The sequence below is a fragment of the Podarcis vaucheri genome, assembly GCF_965113315.1.
Source record: "Podarcis vaucheri genome assembly, chromosome: 8".
In the NCBI taxonomy this organism is placed as follows: Eukaryota; Metazoa; Chordata; class Lepidosauria; order Squamata; family Lacertidae; genus Podarcis; species Podarcis vaucheri.
This window is the reverse complement of record NC_138766.1, coordinates 7113210-7130171: the sequence shown is the minus strand read 5'-3', so window position 1 is coordinate 7130171 and position 16962 is coordinate 7113210. Positions and strand designations below refer to the sequence as shown.

At 44.5% G+C, this 16962-nt stretch overlaps 1 protein-coding gene across 2 annotated transcripts; it reads left to right on the top strand.

Annotated features, from left to right (window-relative positions):
- The first annotated feature begins 664 nt into the window (after positions 1–664).
- Positions 665–15310, top strand: HDAC3 (histone deacetylase 3). Of its 2 annotated transcripts, XM_082234524.1 has the most exons (15): positions 666–820; positions 2046–2128; positions 2659–2801; positions 5261–5342; positions 5865–5921; positions 6013–6068; positions 6766–6899; positions 7131–7211; positions 7312–7385; positions 7608–7672; positions 10293–10382; positions 10499–10557; positions 11602–11681; positions 13158–13315; positions 13546–15310. In XM_082234524.1, exons 1-15 carry the CDS (start codon positions 766–768, stop codon positions 13613–13615), a joined length of 1287 nt encoding a protein of 428 aa, XP_082090650.1. In that variant the 5' UTR covers positions 666–765; the 3' UTR covers positions 13616–15310. The 2 variants fall into 2 exon arrangements, with proteins under 2 accessions (XP_082090649.1, XP_082090650.1); XM_082234523.1 differs by lacking the exon at positions 13546–15310 and having other exon boundaries at positions 665–820; positions 13158–13510.
- Positions 15311–16962: the final 1652 nt, after the last annotated feature.

The following is a 16962-nucleotide window of genomic DNA, read 5'->3' as shown; positions in this document are numbered from 1 at the left end:
CGCCTCTCGCCGCCCGACTCGCCCGCCTCCGTCCCACGGAACACAAGGCAACGTTCGACGGCACACTAGTGTGCCGCGGAACACCGGTTGGGAAACACTGCCTTAGACAAGTCTGCCCAGATGCTTAGGAAGTTGGCAGTGATTTTAATCTGCTTTGGCATTTTAACGTTTGAATGCTTTAAAGCAGAGTTGTGGATTTTTCTTGATTTTACCTTTCTGTAAACAGCTTTGAGGTTTTTCACAATCAAGCAGTGTACACATTTTAATAAATAAATAAATAAAATGGAAGGTTTCCCCTTCTTTCTCCGGACCTTTAGTAATCGTATACATGTCTACAAACAGATATCGATATCGACAGATATGTAATTACTTCCTATTCTGTTCTCTTGTCTTGAGCCTTCGCTCCAGCTGGCTCAAAACAGGACTGCCGCAGAGATCGCGCCCTGTGCGCGTGCGCGGGGCAGAGAGGGGCGGAGCCACGATTTACTTTCATTACCGACGCGCCAATCCCGACCGACGGAGCCCAAGCGAGTCGTGTTATAACTCCGCCCACGCTCCTCCCACGATAGAGCCCGGCCTCTCGCTTTGGGTCTCGCGAGAGCGGCCGGGCGAGAAGCCAGGAGGAGCCCGGGCGAGCGAGCGGCGTTGCGCGTCACTTGTGGGCGGAGCCTCCGTGTGTGCGTCGGCGGCGGCGTGGTGACGTCGGCGGCGTGGCAGCGCGCGGGTCGCCCGTTACTCGGCGGGGCCGTTCCGCGAGGGGTTGCCATGGCGAAGACGGTGGCCTACTTCTACGACCCGGACGTGGGGAACTTCCACTACGGTGCGCGGCGCGGCGGCGGGTCCTGCGGGGGCCGGGGCGAGGGGAGCCGGGGGTGGGTCGGAAAAGGCCGCAGGTCGGGTCTTGCCGGGCGGAGCGGGCCGTGCCGAGTGGCCCGCTGCCTCCGCCCTTCAGAAAACAGCCCCCGCTTTAAAAATAAGCAGCAAGAGACCCAGTCACGGAGGTTTCGCTTCCCAACCCCTTTTTAAATCCACTCTCGTGCATCTTCTATATTTATTTCTCGTTTTAACTGTGTAGTCGTTTAATGGCCTCTTCATGGTTGTATTTTCAGCTCCGAGTCCCCATTTGACATAGTCATAATAAGTAAATTAATAGTAATAATGCTCACGGGGGGAGTCTGGGAGAAGCCACCAAGATGGCCCTCTCCTGTGTTCCTAACCAAGCATGCCTATGAGGGTGGTGGGAATTGAAAGAATATTTTGACTGAACCAAAACAAAACCACACACCACCAAAGAACCATACATACATTATGTGGAACCTGTATTTACTTAATTTAGAGAACACTCTTACAATAAGATGCGGGTGCCTGATGATCGTCTTCCAAAGCAACTACTCTGTTCCGAACTTAAAAATGGAAAGCGTAATGCTGGTGGTCAACAAAAGAGGTTGAAAGACTGTCTCAAGGCAAATCTTAAAAAATGTAGTATAAACACTGACAACTGGGAAACACTGGCCTGCGAACGCTCCAGTTGGAGAACAGCCTTTACCAAAGGTGTCATGGGGTTTGAAGACACTCGAACTCAGGACGGAAGGGAGAAACGTGCTAAGAGGAAAGCATGCTTGGCAAATCCACACAGTGATCAACTCCTGCCCGGAAACCAATGTCCCCACTGTGGAAGGATGTGCGGATCCAGAACTGGCCTCCACAGCCACTTACAGACTCATTGTTAAAACCGTGTTTATGGAAGGCAATCTTACTTAGCTATGAGTGATTGCCAAAGAAGAAGTTAGACAATGAATGAAACTAATTGGTACTTCACTCAACTGTTCTTAACAATGTAAATCTTAATCATTGGGCTATACTTCTACTATAAGGGACTCATATGTATCAGCATAATGTTCTCCGACACTACTACTTTTATCTCTGTTTGCACTTCTTTCTCTATGGACAAGTGCTAGTAATAAGCTAGGTCTTAATGAACCTTTGTTTCTGGTATGGGGATGTTGATTTCACAGTGTTTTTTTCTTTCCTTCTTATTGTGTTAGGAGCGGGACATCCCATGAAGCCTCATCGCTTGGCACTGACCCACAGTCTGGTTCTGCACTATGGACTCTATAAGAAGATGATTGTAAGCATTGCATTTACTGGGTCAAATACTGCTGCTGGTTTCAAGGCAGTAATATTTATTTTAGGACATTTTTATCCATTCTTTTGTAGGTATATTTCAGAATCTGCATACACTACATGTAAAGCCTCTCACAAAGTGTGGAATCACTGGAGGCAGGAATCAGCAATTTTATTGACTTTGCCACCATGCCAAAGCATTTTAGTTCTCTGACCTTCCCCTTTCCAATATGTGCTAAGAAAGCCCCCCTCCCTTTCCCACAGTTGTTACCTATTTGGCTGTGATACCCAACTTTGAGAGTGGGTATTGCTGCACAATTGCCAGGACAATTCCTATCCACCTCTGCAGCTTCAGGTCTCAGAGGAAGGTTCTGTTCATTAAGTTCATAAAACTGCAGTAGCTCATTTGCCATGGTGAGCATAAATATAGAAGTCTGAGTAGGGATAGTGTAAACTGGATCTTTGAGTCTGATGGCTGTACAGCCTCGTTCTGCTGTTGAATTCAGTTCTGAATGGGAGAAATTTCTCTTGCAGGTATTTAAACCATATCAAGCATCTCAGCATGATATGTGCCGCTTTCATTCAGAAGATTACATTGACTTCCTTCAGCGAGTGTCTCCAAATAACATGCAAGGATTCACCAAGAGCCTCAATGCTTTCAATGTGGGAGATGACTGGTAAGTGCTGCATACCTTCTAGATGCATCAGGTAGATAGGACCCAAAATGTGTGGTGTGGGCAGGGTGGATATTACAGAGGTCCCAAATGCCTGCTCGAACAAAAAAGTACTGGTCTTTCATTGCAATATTGTTTGTTTCTTTTTTTTTTGTAAACGACTTGGGGGTTCTGCATATAATCAAGTGGTTTTAAATTTTTGCTAAATAAATCTACTACAGATGTGAATGACAGAAGAAATAAGATAATGTCTTTGTTTGGTTAGAAACAAAGATTTACATGTGGAAATATATGTGAGGATGTAGAAGGGTAGATGATTGACTGATGTGAATGTGGTGTGAGAAGGGAAATGGAATGCCATGCAGAGAGATTGACTAGGGGGAGATAAGTGGAAGGCACTCATTCAACTTTTATTCATGTGCTCTATGAACATAAGCCAACAGTAAATATTTGCTTATTTTCCTGGCTTCACCAAGGATGTGTACTACTGTAATAGAGCTGAAGATCTCATATGCAGAAATCTTAATGTCACCAAAGCTTTTTAGAGAAAAGTTATAACTTAATTAAGAAAAGTCTAAAAGGTTCCTAATTCTTGAAGTGATGTTAAAGCACATGGAGTTAGGCTAGAAAATACTGAGGAAAACGTAGTTTCCTGTCATACTTAGACCACTGCAGAACATTTTGTGGTTTACCTCAGGTGCCAAAATATCTTGGGTCGGCCCTGCTTATGGGAGCACCAGGAGGCTTACTAAAGCCTAAGGACTAGCAAAGCCAGTGCTTTCTTACACACACACACACACACACACACACATACAATATTACTGTGTGCCTACAGTCATCCATGCATTGTCAAGCTCAAGGGGGAGATTACTGCAAGGTGCTTTATGTGGGGTTACTTTGAGGTTAGCCCAGAGGCTTCAGCTAGTGCTGAACATGGCAGCTGGGTTGCTTGCGGGAACCAATGGCCGACAGCATGGGACACTGTATTTTCTGGATTCGCACTGGCTGCTAATCTGCTACCAGGACAAGTTTCAAAAGGGAAAGTGACACTCCTACTGGGCTGGGTCTCACATACCTATGACCAACTCTCTTGAGAGACAGCCTTACCCAGTAGGAGTAAGGAGAGCTTCTCCGTCAAGCCGCAAAGATATCAGAAGCCTGCTCAGAAGCAACTTGAAGCAGGGCTTTTAGTGTGGTGGCCCCTGTTCTGAGGAGCAGTGTTCCTGCTTAGACAGTGCAGTCACCCACTAGCTACACTTTCTGGAAACATCTGAAGACATTTCTGTTCCAACAAGCTTTCTCAGCTTTCTATGTCATCTTGAGAGACAGCAAGAAGGAGAGCTTCTAAAGCAACCAGAGCCAGCCCTCAAACCCAACGTGAGAGTGGGTGGACCTGGCAAGCACTGCTGTATTCACCCCTTGCCACCCTCTCCAGTCTGATTTGGCTTCTCTGTGCAGCTACAACTCCAGTACTGAAAGAGATGGGTGATTCTGCCCTTGTGCACAGTTCCTTGGCTACTTGAAAGAGTTGCGGAGAATAGGTCCATCAATAACCATTATTACTAAAAGGAGACTCCATGGTCAGAGGCAGTATACCCCTAAGCACCAGGGCCACCCAATGAATCCGAAGGCTGGAAGATACAGGCTAAACAAAAGGAAGTACCTTTTTAAACATCACATAGTGGAATTTGAGAGTGCAAAATGTAGTGATGGCCGCCAACTTGCATGGCTTTAAAAGGGGGTTGGAGAAATAGAAGGACGATACAGCTAGGATTGCTCTGTATGCCACCTCAATTATCAGAGACAATACAGGGAGCAGGAGTAGTGGGAATGCTGTTTATGGACTTTCCAGAGCTAGAGTGGTATAGTGGTTAAGAGCAGTGGACTCGTAATCTGGTGAACTGGGTTCGCGTCTCCGCTCCTCCACATGCAGCTGCTGGGTGACCTTGGGCCAGTCACACTTCTCTGAAGTCTCTCAGCCTCACTCACCTCCCAGAGTGTTTGTTGTTGGGGAGGAAAGGATATGAGATTGTTAGCCACTTTGAGACTCCTTAGGGGAGTGATAAAGCGGGATATCAAATCCAAACTCTTCCTCTTCTTCTTCTTGTTTTTTCAGGGTACTTGGAGCATCTCTGGAAACACAGTTGTGTTTCCAATTGTGGGTGATGCCCAGCCCCTGCTCCATAATTGGGAGAGGGCTTGTTATGTTTGCTGGGGATAGGCACTTGCCTTGGCAAGTAGAACCATGGACCCTTGCAGATGAAGAGTTCTGAATTATTAGACGACTTGCACACTCCTATTTCAACTGTGGCTGCTAAACAAAAACGTTGCCTTGCCTGTCTTGCGTTTCTTATTTACATCTAGTGATATGGTCGGATCTTCCATACCCAAATAGCTATTTTGGATTGGAAAGTTTCTGCCATGTTATCCTGAACTAAGTGTAATTTTGTGTTCTCTCATAGTCCAGTGTTCCCAGGGCTGTTTGAATTCTGTTCTCGATATACTGGGGCTTCATTGCAAGGAGCAACACAACTGAATAATAAGGTAACAAGGTGATGTCATCTTCACCTTCTTCACATCCTTAAGTTGCTGTCAACCAGGTCGCTCTAAAATTTGCTCTGTAATTTTTTGTGCAACTAAAATGGTATTCATAATCATTGACTCTGGGGGAACTTCATGATATCTGATATGGCATGGTGGGGTACTCAGGAACCCCCCAGTTCAAATCCTATCTGGGGCATGAATTCACTTGGTGGTTTTTAGCCTCCCATCTCCAATATGGAGGTACTAATTCTGAGCTACTTTATAGGTTTTTTTGTGAGGAGTGCAATGAAGTGCTTAGAATGCTAGGAAGTATAAATGCTAAATACTCTCATGGGTACAAAACTATAACTCAGATAGCCTTAACAGTTGTTTTTTGTTGTTGTTGTTGTTGTTTTGCAAAGGCAGTCAGCAGAGTGGATGGGGTAGCTTAGGATATAGGGATTCATCATCCCTTGGTAAGTGTTGCTGTTAAGGCAACATAATCCTCTTTCCTTTGAGCTAATGTCCTTCTTCTGTCTTTAGATCTGTGATATTGCAATAAACTGGGCTGGAGGTCTTCACCATGCCAAGAAGTTTGAGGTAATGAGGCAAGTCTACTTTCCTTGCTTTGGAGGGTAAAGAAAACTTAGTTGCTTTTCACTGACTCACTTTTGCCTTTTTTGTGTTTCAGGCTTCTGGGTTTTGTTATGTCAATGACATTGTGATCGGCATCTTGGAGCTTCTCAAGTAAGGAGTTGGTGCAAGCGGTGCATAGGCGGAGGGGGGAATTGGTGGTGCTGTAAATGGCATAATGGAGCTGCACTAGAGATTGTGTGTCAAAATGGCTTCTCTTGTGCTGGTGGCCCTTCCCATTCCCTTTCCATTGAACCTTCTTCAAGTGTTTGATCATAATGTGATAATTCTTGTTTATTTGTGTCTGGCTGAGTCCAGCTGTGGTACACTTCTTTCCTACCTGCACTTTTTTGTTCCAGTTTAAGAAATGCAATAATTAAGCCCTGACTTGGCATTTTTTGGTGCAGTCTTGTGTTTGAAAACCCCACCTTGAATGGGGTTTGGCTCTGGTGCACTTTATGCTTGCTTAACTTAAACTGGCATAAATTACACTGGCTTCCACTACTTGGCATTGCTCCCTTCATCAAGAAGACTAAGTTATTCCTTCCTCCTCCTCCAGTCTGGCTTTACAGATAATTTAAGCACATTACCTGCTTGTCTCCAATCCCATTCCCTATCTGCTGCCCAACTATAAATTACATACAAATGTTTCCCTTTCTGATCTACGACATGAAATGCACCTTTTTGGTGAGTAAGAAACTTGGATTGGCAACTGAGTGAGGGGAGTGGCTGTGCAGCTTGGATACAGGATTTCACCCTGGTGTTGCTAGCTTCCACCTGCTTCTCTAACATGTCTTTGGGTTTCTGACAGATATCACCCACGTGTACTGTACATTGACATAGATATCCATCATGGAGATGGTGTTCAGGAGGCTTTTTATTTGACAGACCGTGTCATGACGGTGTCCTTTCACAAATATGGAAACTACTTCTTCCCTGGTACAGGTACAAAACTTTTTATTGCTTATTATAAGCTGGATTAAAGATGCAATACAGATTTCATTTTGGATACCTGCAGAGTGCTTAGATATAGGATAGGTACATTAGTGTGGGGATGTTCCAGTGGTTAGCTGAAAACAGAGATGGGATTTCTTCAGGCTGTGGATTAGCTAGGTAGTAACCTATTTTAAAAATCAAAGTTTGAATTCTGCACTTTGCCCTGCTTTCACCTGCTAGGTGACATGTATGAAGTGGGAGCTGAGAGTGGCCGTTATTACTGTCTGAACGTACCTTTGCGTGATGGCATCGATGACCAAAGTAAGTGGAAGGCTTCTCTTGGGCCTTGCTGGATACTCTGACTTCTGTGCAGATTGCAGCAGAGGAGCTCTAACAGCAGAGTCTTGTCTTCTCTTTGAAGGTTACAAACACCTCTTCCAGCCAGTCATTAATCAAGTTATAGAGTTCTATCAGCCCACGTGCATAGTGCTGCAGGTAAGAGGATGGAAGACCTAAGCAGTGAGAGTCATGGGTGTGGACTTGCATTTCCTTTCGTGGTCACACAGAAGAACTAGTGGGGGGAGGGTTGGGAGATAGGTGGGCTGGCTGGGATGAGATGCGTTCCTGATATTCTGTTGTGAGTGTTTTGGATAATCAGTAGCTAGTGCACCGATACTGTTGTTTTCTCCTCATTTCTTCTTCTTTGCCTCCATTAAGTGTGGTGCTGACTCGCTAGGTTGTGATCGTCTTGGTTGCTTTAACCTCAGCATAAGAGGACATGGGTGAGTCCCTTTAATGAGTTGAGTAAAAGGGCACATTGGAACTGAAACGGATGTGATTGGATCTCCCACCTTTTTTACCCTTTAATGCAGCTGTGGGAGCTTCACATTTGTTTGGACTAGTGGTGCTGGAGGGGTGAGGGAGAGGTTGACCCCTCCCACAAAGCGACTATTAGCCCTGCAGCAGAAAAACACAGTGGAATTAATTGGTGTGTATGTGATGGAAAAACAGTACGAGAAAAAGTTTAACCCCCACCTGTTCTGCTTCAGTAAAATCTGCTTTCCAATGAACTTGCTATTGCCACCACAGTGGAAGAATGCAGTTGTACTACTGTATATTTCTTTCCTGATATAGGCTAAAATAGCTGCTTGCTATGGTGAATGAACTATATTGCAAAAACAGTGCTGCTGGTCTGATAAAAATCAGAGCACTTGCGGTTTCTTCAGTTAAAAATAAAGCGAAGCTGGAAGGGTTGGCCTCCTTGCATTCTGGTTGCTTTTGAGGGGTTGCTTTTGGAGGGGGGAGAAGTGGCAGGGATTGCTCTCTGCTCACCTGGTGGTCCATCCTCTTTGCTTGCTTGCTGCCTGCCAGCCATTGGGAGATGGGGGTGTCCACTTGCTTCACCCTTTGAAGGGGTTCTGCGTACAATTGGGAGAGATGCACTTGAGCAGAGAGATGAGAAATGCATGTGTAGTGTTGTGTTTGTATGAGAGAGAGCTGGAAGGGGGAGAGTCGTGCGTATGGTCTGTGAGAGACTGAAATACGTATGTGAACAAGAAGTACAGATTAATGTGTGCCTTGAGAGAGGGAAAGATGCACTTGGGCAGAGAGGGAGAGGCATTTGTGAAGTGAGAGAGACGGTTCTTTTTGTGTGTATGGATGTGAGAGAGGGGTGTGGCCACCTTGTTTATTTTTCCTAATAGTGTAAATAATTGCCATGTGATCTCCACAAGCAGGACATAGCTTATTTCCCACAATAAGCATGAGGTCTGGAAGGGGGAAACAGCAGTGCATGTACAGTGGTGCCCCGCAAGACGAATGCCTTGCAAGACGGAAAACTCGCTAGACGAAAGAGTTTTCCGTTTTGGAGGTGCTTCGCAAAACGAATCTCCTATGGGCTTGCTTCGCAAGACGACAATGTCTTGCGAGTTCCTGCAGTTTTTTTTCCTCCCCCCCCCTTTTTCTAAGCCGCTAAGCCGCTTATCAGCCGATCCGATAAGCTGATAAGCCGCTAAAAGCCGCTAATAGCGCTAATCCTCCAATCCGTCAATGGGCTTGCTTCGCAAGACAAAAAAAACGCTAGACGAAGAGAATCACAGAACGGATTCTTTTCGTCTTGCGAGGCACCACTGTACTTGCTCTAATTCTGCTTTGCTCCAACGGCAGTCATTTTGTTTACAGGCACTTCCCCCAAATTCAAAATGTGCCCACTGCTCCAAAAACTTTGGCGACCCCCTGCATTAACCTATCTCTGTGTCACATCTTTTTTGGTCCTTGGTAGTTAGCAGTTTGAAACCCTGTCTCTTCCCCTCTCCATTCTGAGAATTGATTCTCATCCTGGCTCATGAGGATTCGCTTCTGATTTTCTGAGCAATAATGTCAAACTTTGTTGATTTGGTGCTTTGTAGTAGTGATGGTATTGTTGTTCCACTTTTGTTAACATGTTTGGATCAGTTGTCCCCCTCTGTAGGCAGGTGTGTTCTATAAGGCACACCTGTACAAGTATCTGCTTTGCCACAAAGACAAGATAAGCAGAGAGTTTACAGGTTTTGGTTGTTCTTTATTAATTGTGTATGCCTCCCACAGTTATACTAAGAATTACCTTGAGGTGGTACAGATGGGTTAATAGTACATACCTACCTAGGCGCTCTTTACTTGCTTTCAACCTTCACCTTTGAAGTCAGTAGTGAAAGAGCAGCATTTAGCTCAGAATAAGTTATTGTGTGTATTTATACATAATATAGGGGACGCGGGTGGCGCTGTGGGTTAAAGCCTCAGCGCCTAGGGCTTGCCGATCGAAAGGTCGGCAGTTCGAATCCCCGCGGCGGGGTGCGCTCCCGCTGCTCGGTCCCAGCGCCTGCCAACCTAGCAGTTCGAAAGCACCCCTGGGTGCAAGTAGATAAATAGGTACCGCTTACCAGCGGGAAGGTAAACGGCGTTCCGTGTGCTGCGCTGGCTCGCCAGATGCAGCTTTGTCACGCTGGCCACGTGACCCGGAAGTGTCTCCGGACAGCGCTGGCCCCCGGCCTCTTAAGTGAGATGGGCGCACAAACCCCAGAGTCTGTCAAGACTGGCCCGTTCGGGCAGGGGTACCTTTACCTTTACTATACATAATATACATTACTCAATCTTTTCAATATTTGGGACTTTAGAAATTCACACTGACTCTTTGTGCTGCATATATTTTTCTGGGCTTTTGACCAGTCTGAAATAAACCTCCCACTTTTAACGCGCTCAGGAGCATACACCTGAGTAAATAGAGCCTGTATTGTTAGTTATTTGTAAATTTTCCGAAACCTTTTAGTAGCCATATAAAGGGTGATGGTTTATGTACAATACATAGATGAATGTAAGCAAGTTTGAGAGGAATTCATTTCTGAATTTTATAACTTTGAATCCTAGGGAATGTGTAGAATATGTAAAGAGTTTCAACATACCCCTCCTGGTGTTAGGAGGAGGTGGCTACACAGTTCGCAATGTGGCCCGGTGTTGGTAAGTCTTCTGCAAACTTTTGTTGATAATGGGTTGGGGCTTTACCTTCCTTGGATATAAAATGGCATAGGTTTGTGTCATGTGAAGACTTCACTGTAGTCTGCCTTTCATTTTAGGACTTATGAAACATCATTACTTGTAGATGAAGCAATTAGTGAGGAGCTTCCATATAGTGGTAAGTTGAGGACCTACATGTTCAAACGTCACTGATGTCACTTGTAGCATATTTAGTTTCCCCAAGTTATTAGTATCTAGGTAACTTAGGGGGATAGTTCAAAAGCAATTACAAGGCTTCGTGGAGTAGCCGCTGCCACCTGTAGAACCTTGTTGCATGTGCTGGCCAGGGCAGGTGTGGTGTGTGGAGGAAAATGTCAGCTCACTATATCAGTGTCCAGGCCCTGGTTGGGCCCATTGTTATCATGTGGCAGCAGCGCGGCTGATTTGGGTTCTAGCCCACCTCTACCCTGAAACACTCCATTTTGGGGGTTGCTATTGGCTGCTGCTAACAACGTTGCCAGTGGTAGCTTGTGCCCCTTGTTACGGCAGATACAGTGGGGAAGCTCTTGCTGGTGGAACTGCCCTGCCAACAAGGGCAGTGTCTCTGGGTTGGGCTGGGTGCAGGGATATCTCCACCTCATCCAAATTCTCCAGCATGATTTGTTGGGGGTTGGGGTTGGTTAATCTGTAAGTCGCCAACAGCATCTTTCAGATTGTTTCAAAATATAAGGGTTAAGCAGATTTACGTGGTGGAGGTGGCAACCAACCTTTGGCCAACCTTTTCATATCTGCCTATGCTTTTCTAATTATTGGAGGCAAATTATTTTAAACCAGATTATTTAATCCTGTTACTTTTTCCACTTGGAGTTGTCAGTGGTTATTACATTTGCTCGTCAATATTAATTCCCAGTAATTCTGTGTTATGCAAACCGGAAAACTGATGGCATAACAGCTTCATAGATGAAGCAGAATTTGATTGTATGTTTTCATCAGTTCTAAGCAGCTGGAAAATCAGCTGATTTCATTAATTTACATAAAGGGAGCCAAGGCATTGAGAGAGATTGCTCCTTCAGGAGAGTGGAGCTGCAGCTTGCTGTTCAGTTAGTTGTTGCATGGGCTTGTAGAGTTGTTTGAAAGGGGTTGTGCATGGATTTCCTTCTTATTTTAAAATGTATAAACATCAGTATGCATGTATCCACACTAATTGTCTGTCTCTATGCAGAGTACTTTGAATACTTTGCTCCAGACTTTACCCTCCACCCCGATGTCAGCACTCGAATTGAAAATCAGAACTCGAGGCAGGTAAGTAACTTTGGCCATATATATTTCACTTGGCTCTGCTTTAGCCTCCCACCATGTCTTCTGCCTTGACATTTTCAAAAGTTGCAGCATTGGTGCTTCTGGTTTCCCAAAGCCCATTCCAAGCAGTAAGAGCAGGCCCTCCAGATGTTTTGAGACTACAGTTCCCAACATCCCTGAACACTGGTCCTGTTAGCTAGGGGTGATGGGAGTTGTAGTCCCAAAAAATATCTGGAGGGCCGAGTTTGCCTATGCCTGAGTAAGAGTGATTGGGATCATTCTGAACCTGCAAATTCATTTTGGGCAAATAGTTGTTATTATTATCATTGTTAATTTCATTCTATACTGCTTTATATTTTTAAGAAAAAAATCTCAAAGTGGTTTACAACCTTCATTAAAACATCAAATAAAACATTACTGAAGAAAGTCAAGTATACATTCAAAGCAACAGGAAACTAGAATATTATCTTAAAAGATTTCAAAATAAAACATTACCAAAGAGGTCAGCTATAAAATGCACATTTAACACAGCCAAGTTAGGAAAAAAATTATCTTGACCATTTCAAAAGAAAACATTACTAAAGGAAGTCCACTATAAAATGCATATTTAGAACAGCATAATAAGCAAGAGAATAAAAAATTCTCATAAGCGTAGAAGACACCAAGATCAAGCAGGGCCACCCAGCTGCAATCTTGATATTTTAAGAGGAGTGCGACTCCTGTCTAAATTGGAATATACTGAGCACTGCCTTTCTAATTCTATGAACTGCCTGCCAAATGTACCTAATATATTACATGGATTTCATCCAGATCGTTGCTAATCACCTGATGTCATAAGTGACAATTAAAGGGATTTTTAATTTATGTTACAGGTGTCACCGTGCTAAGATTAGCAATGGCCCCGTTGAGAGAGACAAAAGACAGCAGAAGGAGCTCCTATCTTTGCTCTTAGATTGGAGATAAGCTCTCTGTCTGCTCTTTGATTTGAAAAGCAGCATTTTTCTGTACCCCACACAAACTCTGAGTGGGTGGAAATGCTGCCTTTTGCTCTGAAGGAGTAGGCAGAGGGCTTATCTCTAAACCTAGTGCTGCTGTGCTTAGCACCAAGATCCTAGACCTAGATAAAGGACCCATCTGCTCCTTAGAGAGGAATTTTATTTTGTTTCTGGAGTGCTCTGTTTGTGAGAGAGAGGGTGGGGGAGAAGAGGGGCAGTGCTGTGTCCTTGGTGTCTGGTACATGTTTTGTGGATGGGGGTGGTGGTGTGATTTTGCTTTTGTTTTGGGCCTGGCAATTTGGACAGGTTCCTGTCGGCCCTTGGGCCAAATGGCTTCTCTACTCCTGCAGTAAGAGAAAATCTAGTGCCCTTGGCATTTCTGACAGCCAGGCAGGAGTGATGGCTGGAACCTTATAAACATTTTTATACCTGAAGGCGTCTATGATATGACCTGCTGTTTCTCCCCCTCTTCTCTTCTGACCAGTACTTGGATCAAATTCGGCAAACTATATTTGAGAATTTGAAGATGCTGAATCATGCACCCAGTGTCCAGATCCATGACGTCCCTTCTGATTTGCTGAATTTTGATCGCCCAGATGAGCCTGATCCTGAAGAGAGAGGTTCTGAGGAGAACTACAGCAGGCATGTCTCTGTTTATCCCTCAAGTAGAAGTGTCCCGTGTTTGCACCCCAGCCCAACTGGAGGAACTATGATATGTGCCTCCCAGAACCAACACTACATTGATTTGGGCTTTTGCTTATTGTTTAGATTGCTGTTTTCCAGAAGCATGTAGTTGCTGCAGTTTTAGGTGGGCAGGTTTCCAGTGTCTTTGCTTAATTTTTGGCCTCCTCCTGTGTTAACTTGTCTTGCAGGCCGGAGGCTTCAAATGAGTTCTACGATGGTGACCATGATAACGATAAAGAAAGTGATGTGGAGATATGATGCCTGAATCGTGGGCGTGTGAACAGTGTGGAGATCACAGGATGGTGGTGCTATAAGGATGCAGCGGGTTCCAGTGGAAAGCCTCTGTCCTGTCGCTAAGTGATGGCAGCAGGACTGCTGAATCATGCAATTACTGGGGCACAAAAGACATTGAGAGGTTTATGGTCCTCCCAGAGCCTTTCCCACCCCTTGAGACTGTGCCTTTGCCACTGTTTGTGGAAAAAGAATTTCATAATTTCATGTTCACACAAGTCTGTTTCACTGCTGTGTGACCAGCTGTTGGGTCTCATTCTGCAGTGACTTTGTCTCCCTTGCAGACAACAAGAAGCACTGTTGCACTTGGACATTTCTTCTGACTTCTTTTGAAACAGGTTTGTGTATGTGAGGTGTTCTGCTGAAGCAGCTGGTTTTAAATCCCAAAAAAGCTGCAGTGTAAAAGTCAGTCGTTTGCCAGTTTTTCAGCCAACCAGAGTCCCGTGTTAAAGTAAATCAGATAAAAAGGAGAACCGGATAATGGTTAATATTTTGCTGAGCCAGTAATGGAGGTTGGAACGGTCAGTTTTGCGGCTGAACCAACAATGCTGGTTCATTTAGCACAGATTTCTTCATAGGAGGTATTTTTGTAGCAGCTCATTTTCAAAATCAGGGCATGTTGAAAAAACTTACCCGTGTGGGATATTTGAGGGACAGAAGGCTGGGGGTGGGTGGGTGTTGTTTCTTAATATTTCTTCTGGTCACACTGCGTACTTGGTACCAAAGTGGCATCCAAAAAAAACCCCTTGTCAATGGAGAATTTTGTTTTGCATGAGTGTTAATTACATTCACACACTAGTGCAGGGTTTCCCAACCCTTGGCCTCCAGCTGGTTTCATACTACAATTCCCATCATCCCTGACCACTGGTATTGCTAGCTAGGGATGATGGGAGCTGTAGTCCAAAAACATCTGGAGACCCCAAGGCTGGGAAACGCTGGATTGTGCACCTATGTACAACTCAGTGTGCCCCCAAGAGTGACCTTTCCACAGACGTCACCTTTGGTTTCATGGAGGTCATGCTGCTTAACAAAAGAATGTTACACGGATTGTAGGGGGAGACCTGGGCCAAAGATGGTTATGTTGTTGTGGAAAGTCTTCCTCTTGTTGAGCTTCTCCCTTCTGTGACCCTTTACATATTTTAATGCGTCATGCCTTCTGAGCATGTGCTCAGGCAGAGGCTTTGTTCCTAAATAAATTTTAAGGAACTTTATGAAAGGAAAGCTTCCTGTCCCCTCTTCCCCCCTGAACCACATTCCATATTGTTCAGGAGGGTCCCCCAGACCACCCAGAGAGGATTTTCTTTTTCAGGGTAAGGGGGGATGCACACAGTGGGGAGAAGTGGACAGGAAACATCTCTTCCGCAAACTTCCGTAAAAATAAAGTTCTTTTTGGATCCAAGCAAAAATACGAAAGGCTTCTCTAGTTTTAACTGCAAGTTCTCTTACCTTTGTGACTACATAGCCATTGATGCAATGTGTGCCTCAGTTTGGCTGTGGTCTTACTGGTCTTAAGCTGTATGTGTGCGTGCAGATACTTGCCATCAGTGTTATGAAGACTTCACTGCGGGTAGAATGGCAGAACAGCAACTGATCTTTTCTTCCTTATGCTCATATTTTACTAATGCTTTTAAAATATTAAACAACAGGATGGTGTTTTTCTTACCTGTTTTGTGTCTTTCCTTCTTCCCCTGCCTCTTGCATTGACATGCGCTCATGCAGCCTGTACAGCAGACTCAGTGACCAGATGTGGCCCCCACATTCCTCCCTTTCTGGCCCTCAGAACTCTCCTCATGTCTGGCCCTTCACTGTATAGAAAGTAGCCTGCGGTAGAAACATTTACCTTTGTTGCCACTTTGCCTCTAGCCTTCCTGTCACTAGCATGTGTCCCTGGGAATAATAAAATTGTAGAATTGGAAGGGACCCCAAGGGTCATCTAGGCCAACCCCCTGCAGTGCAGAAATAAATGTCCAGAAGGGAATTTGGCCCTCCAACTGTAAATGGGTTCCTCATGTGTGATGTACAGTCACTTTCAGTCCTTTTTAAAAATTATTATAGTAATGGAGCCCAGTCTCTTCTTTCATGTCTCGAGGGGGTACGAAATTACTTTTCATGGTTGTAGAAGCACTGTAGCACAAAGTGATTTTTTTGCCACACATTCAGGAAGTGTGTGGGTGCATGGGTAGTAACTGGAAACTGCAATACACACTCCCTTAATTTACTGTCTGAAGGACATATGCGAGGTTCTGTAAAGCTGAGTTCAAGCAGCCTAAGCCTCTGAAGACAGGGACAATATTCACCACAAGACTGCAGACAGTATGTTGAAATGAAGGATTATTCACCCAGAAGTGTCCAAAATGACATTGTTCTAATTGCAACATCCGTTTCCTCTGATCTCAATATTGCTCATCCATGTATGTAGTTCAAACTTAAAATATTAGAGCACAAGTTACAATGACTGATGTAAGATGGAAACATCTAAATTTAAAAATATAATTTTCATTATATCTATAGCAATACTCATCCAAGAACATGACCGCTGCAAAGTGAACAGAACCAAACAGTGACATGTTGGTCCATAGCTAGTCCCGCTGTTGCTGATAGCATGACAAGATGTCATAGTTCTAGATAATGGCTTCATTTACAGTCTCCAGAATGGGGCAAAAAAAAAAAAAGAGCAAAGAAACGTGTGCCCTAAAAACAGTTTGTCAGTATACATGTTTGTGTACAGCTGGTATACTTCCCTGTGGGTACCATTCAAAGACTCTAAAACATGAGCCATAATCTCAATCCCTTAATAAAGCGGGGAGCTGTGCTGACCCTCCGGCAGGTTGCTTGCTACTCCAGCTTCCATCCCTTTGGGGCTCCAACCCTACGTGATTCAATTCTGTTATCCTTCACCATTGGTTGCACTTATTGGGGCTGATGGAAATGGGAGTCCCAAACCACAGGTTCTCCAACCACGGTCTAGATATTGGTTAGGATCCAAAGCATTCCATGCTTATGGACCAGGGACATAATCTAATAGATTTACAATATATAGTAAATCATTAAGGAAAATAAATAGTCCTCTAAGAACAGATAAACAATAATGGCCAGTTAATTTTTTTATTAAAACACAGCTATGAAAAAATAAGGCCAACTAAATAGACACAAATGCCTAGCCTATTTCATTTTAAAAGACTTAAGTAAAGGGTGTTTTTTGGCTTCCTGTGGAGGATTATCTTGGAGAGAATTTGCAGTGCTGGAGTCTGGGCACCTACTCAGGAGGCCTTCCTTTGAGTTCCCTTCAAACACTTATGAACTACTGGGGCAGA

Bases quoted from the DNA above. Each gene is read 5' to 3' on its own strand.
- HDAC3 (XM_082234523.1), top strand. From the start codon at position 766: ATGGCGAAGACGGTGGCCTACTTCTACGACCCGGACGTGGGGAACTTC. The intron at 6,069-6,765 runs GTAAGGAGTTGG...GGTTTCTGACAG, and splicing joins GGCATCTTGGAGCTTCTCAA to ATATCACCCACGTGTACTGT. The intron at 6,900-7,130 runs GTACAAAACTTT...TTCACCTGCTAG, and splicing joins CTACTTCTTCCCTGGTACAG to GTGACATGTATGAAGTGGGA.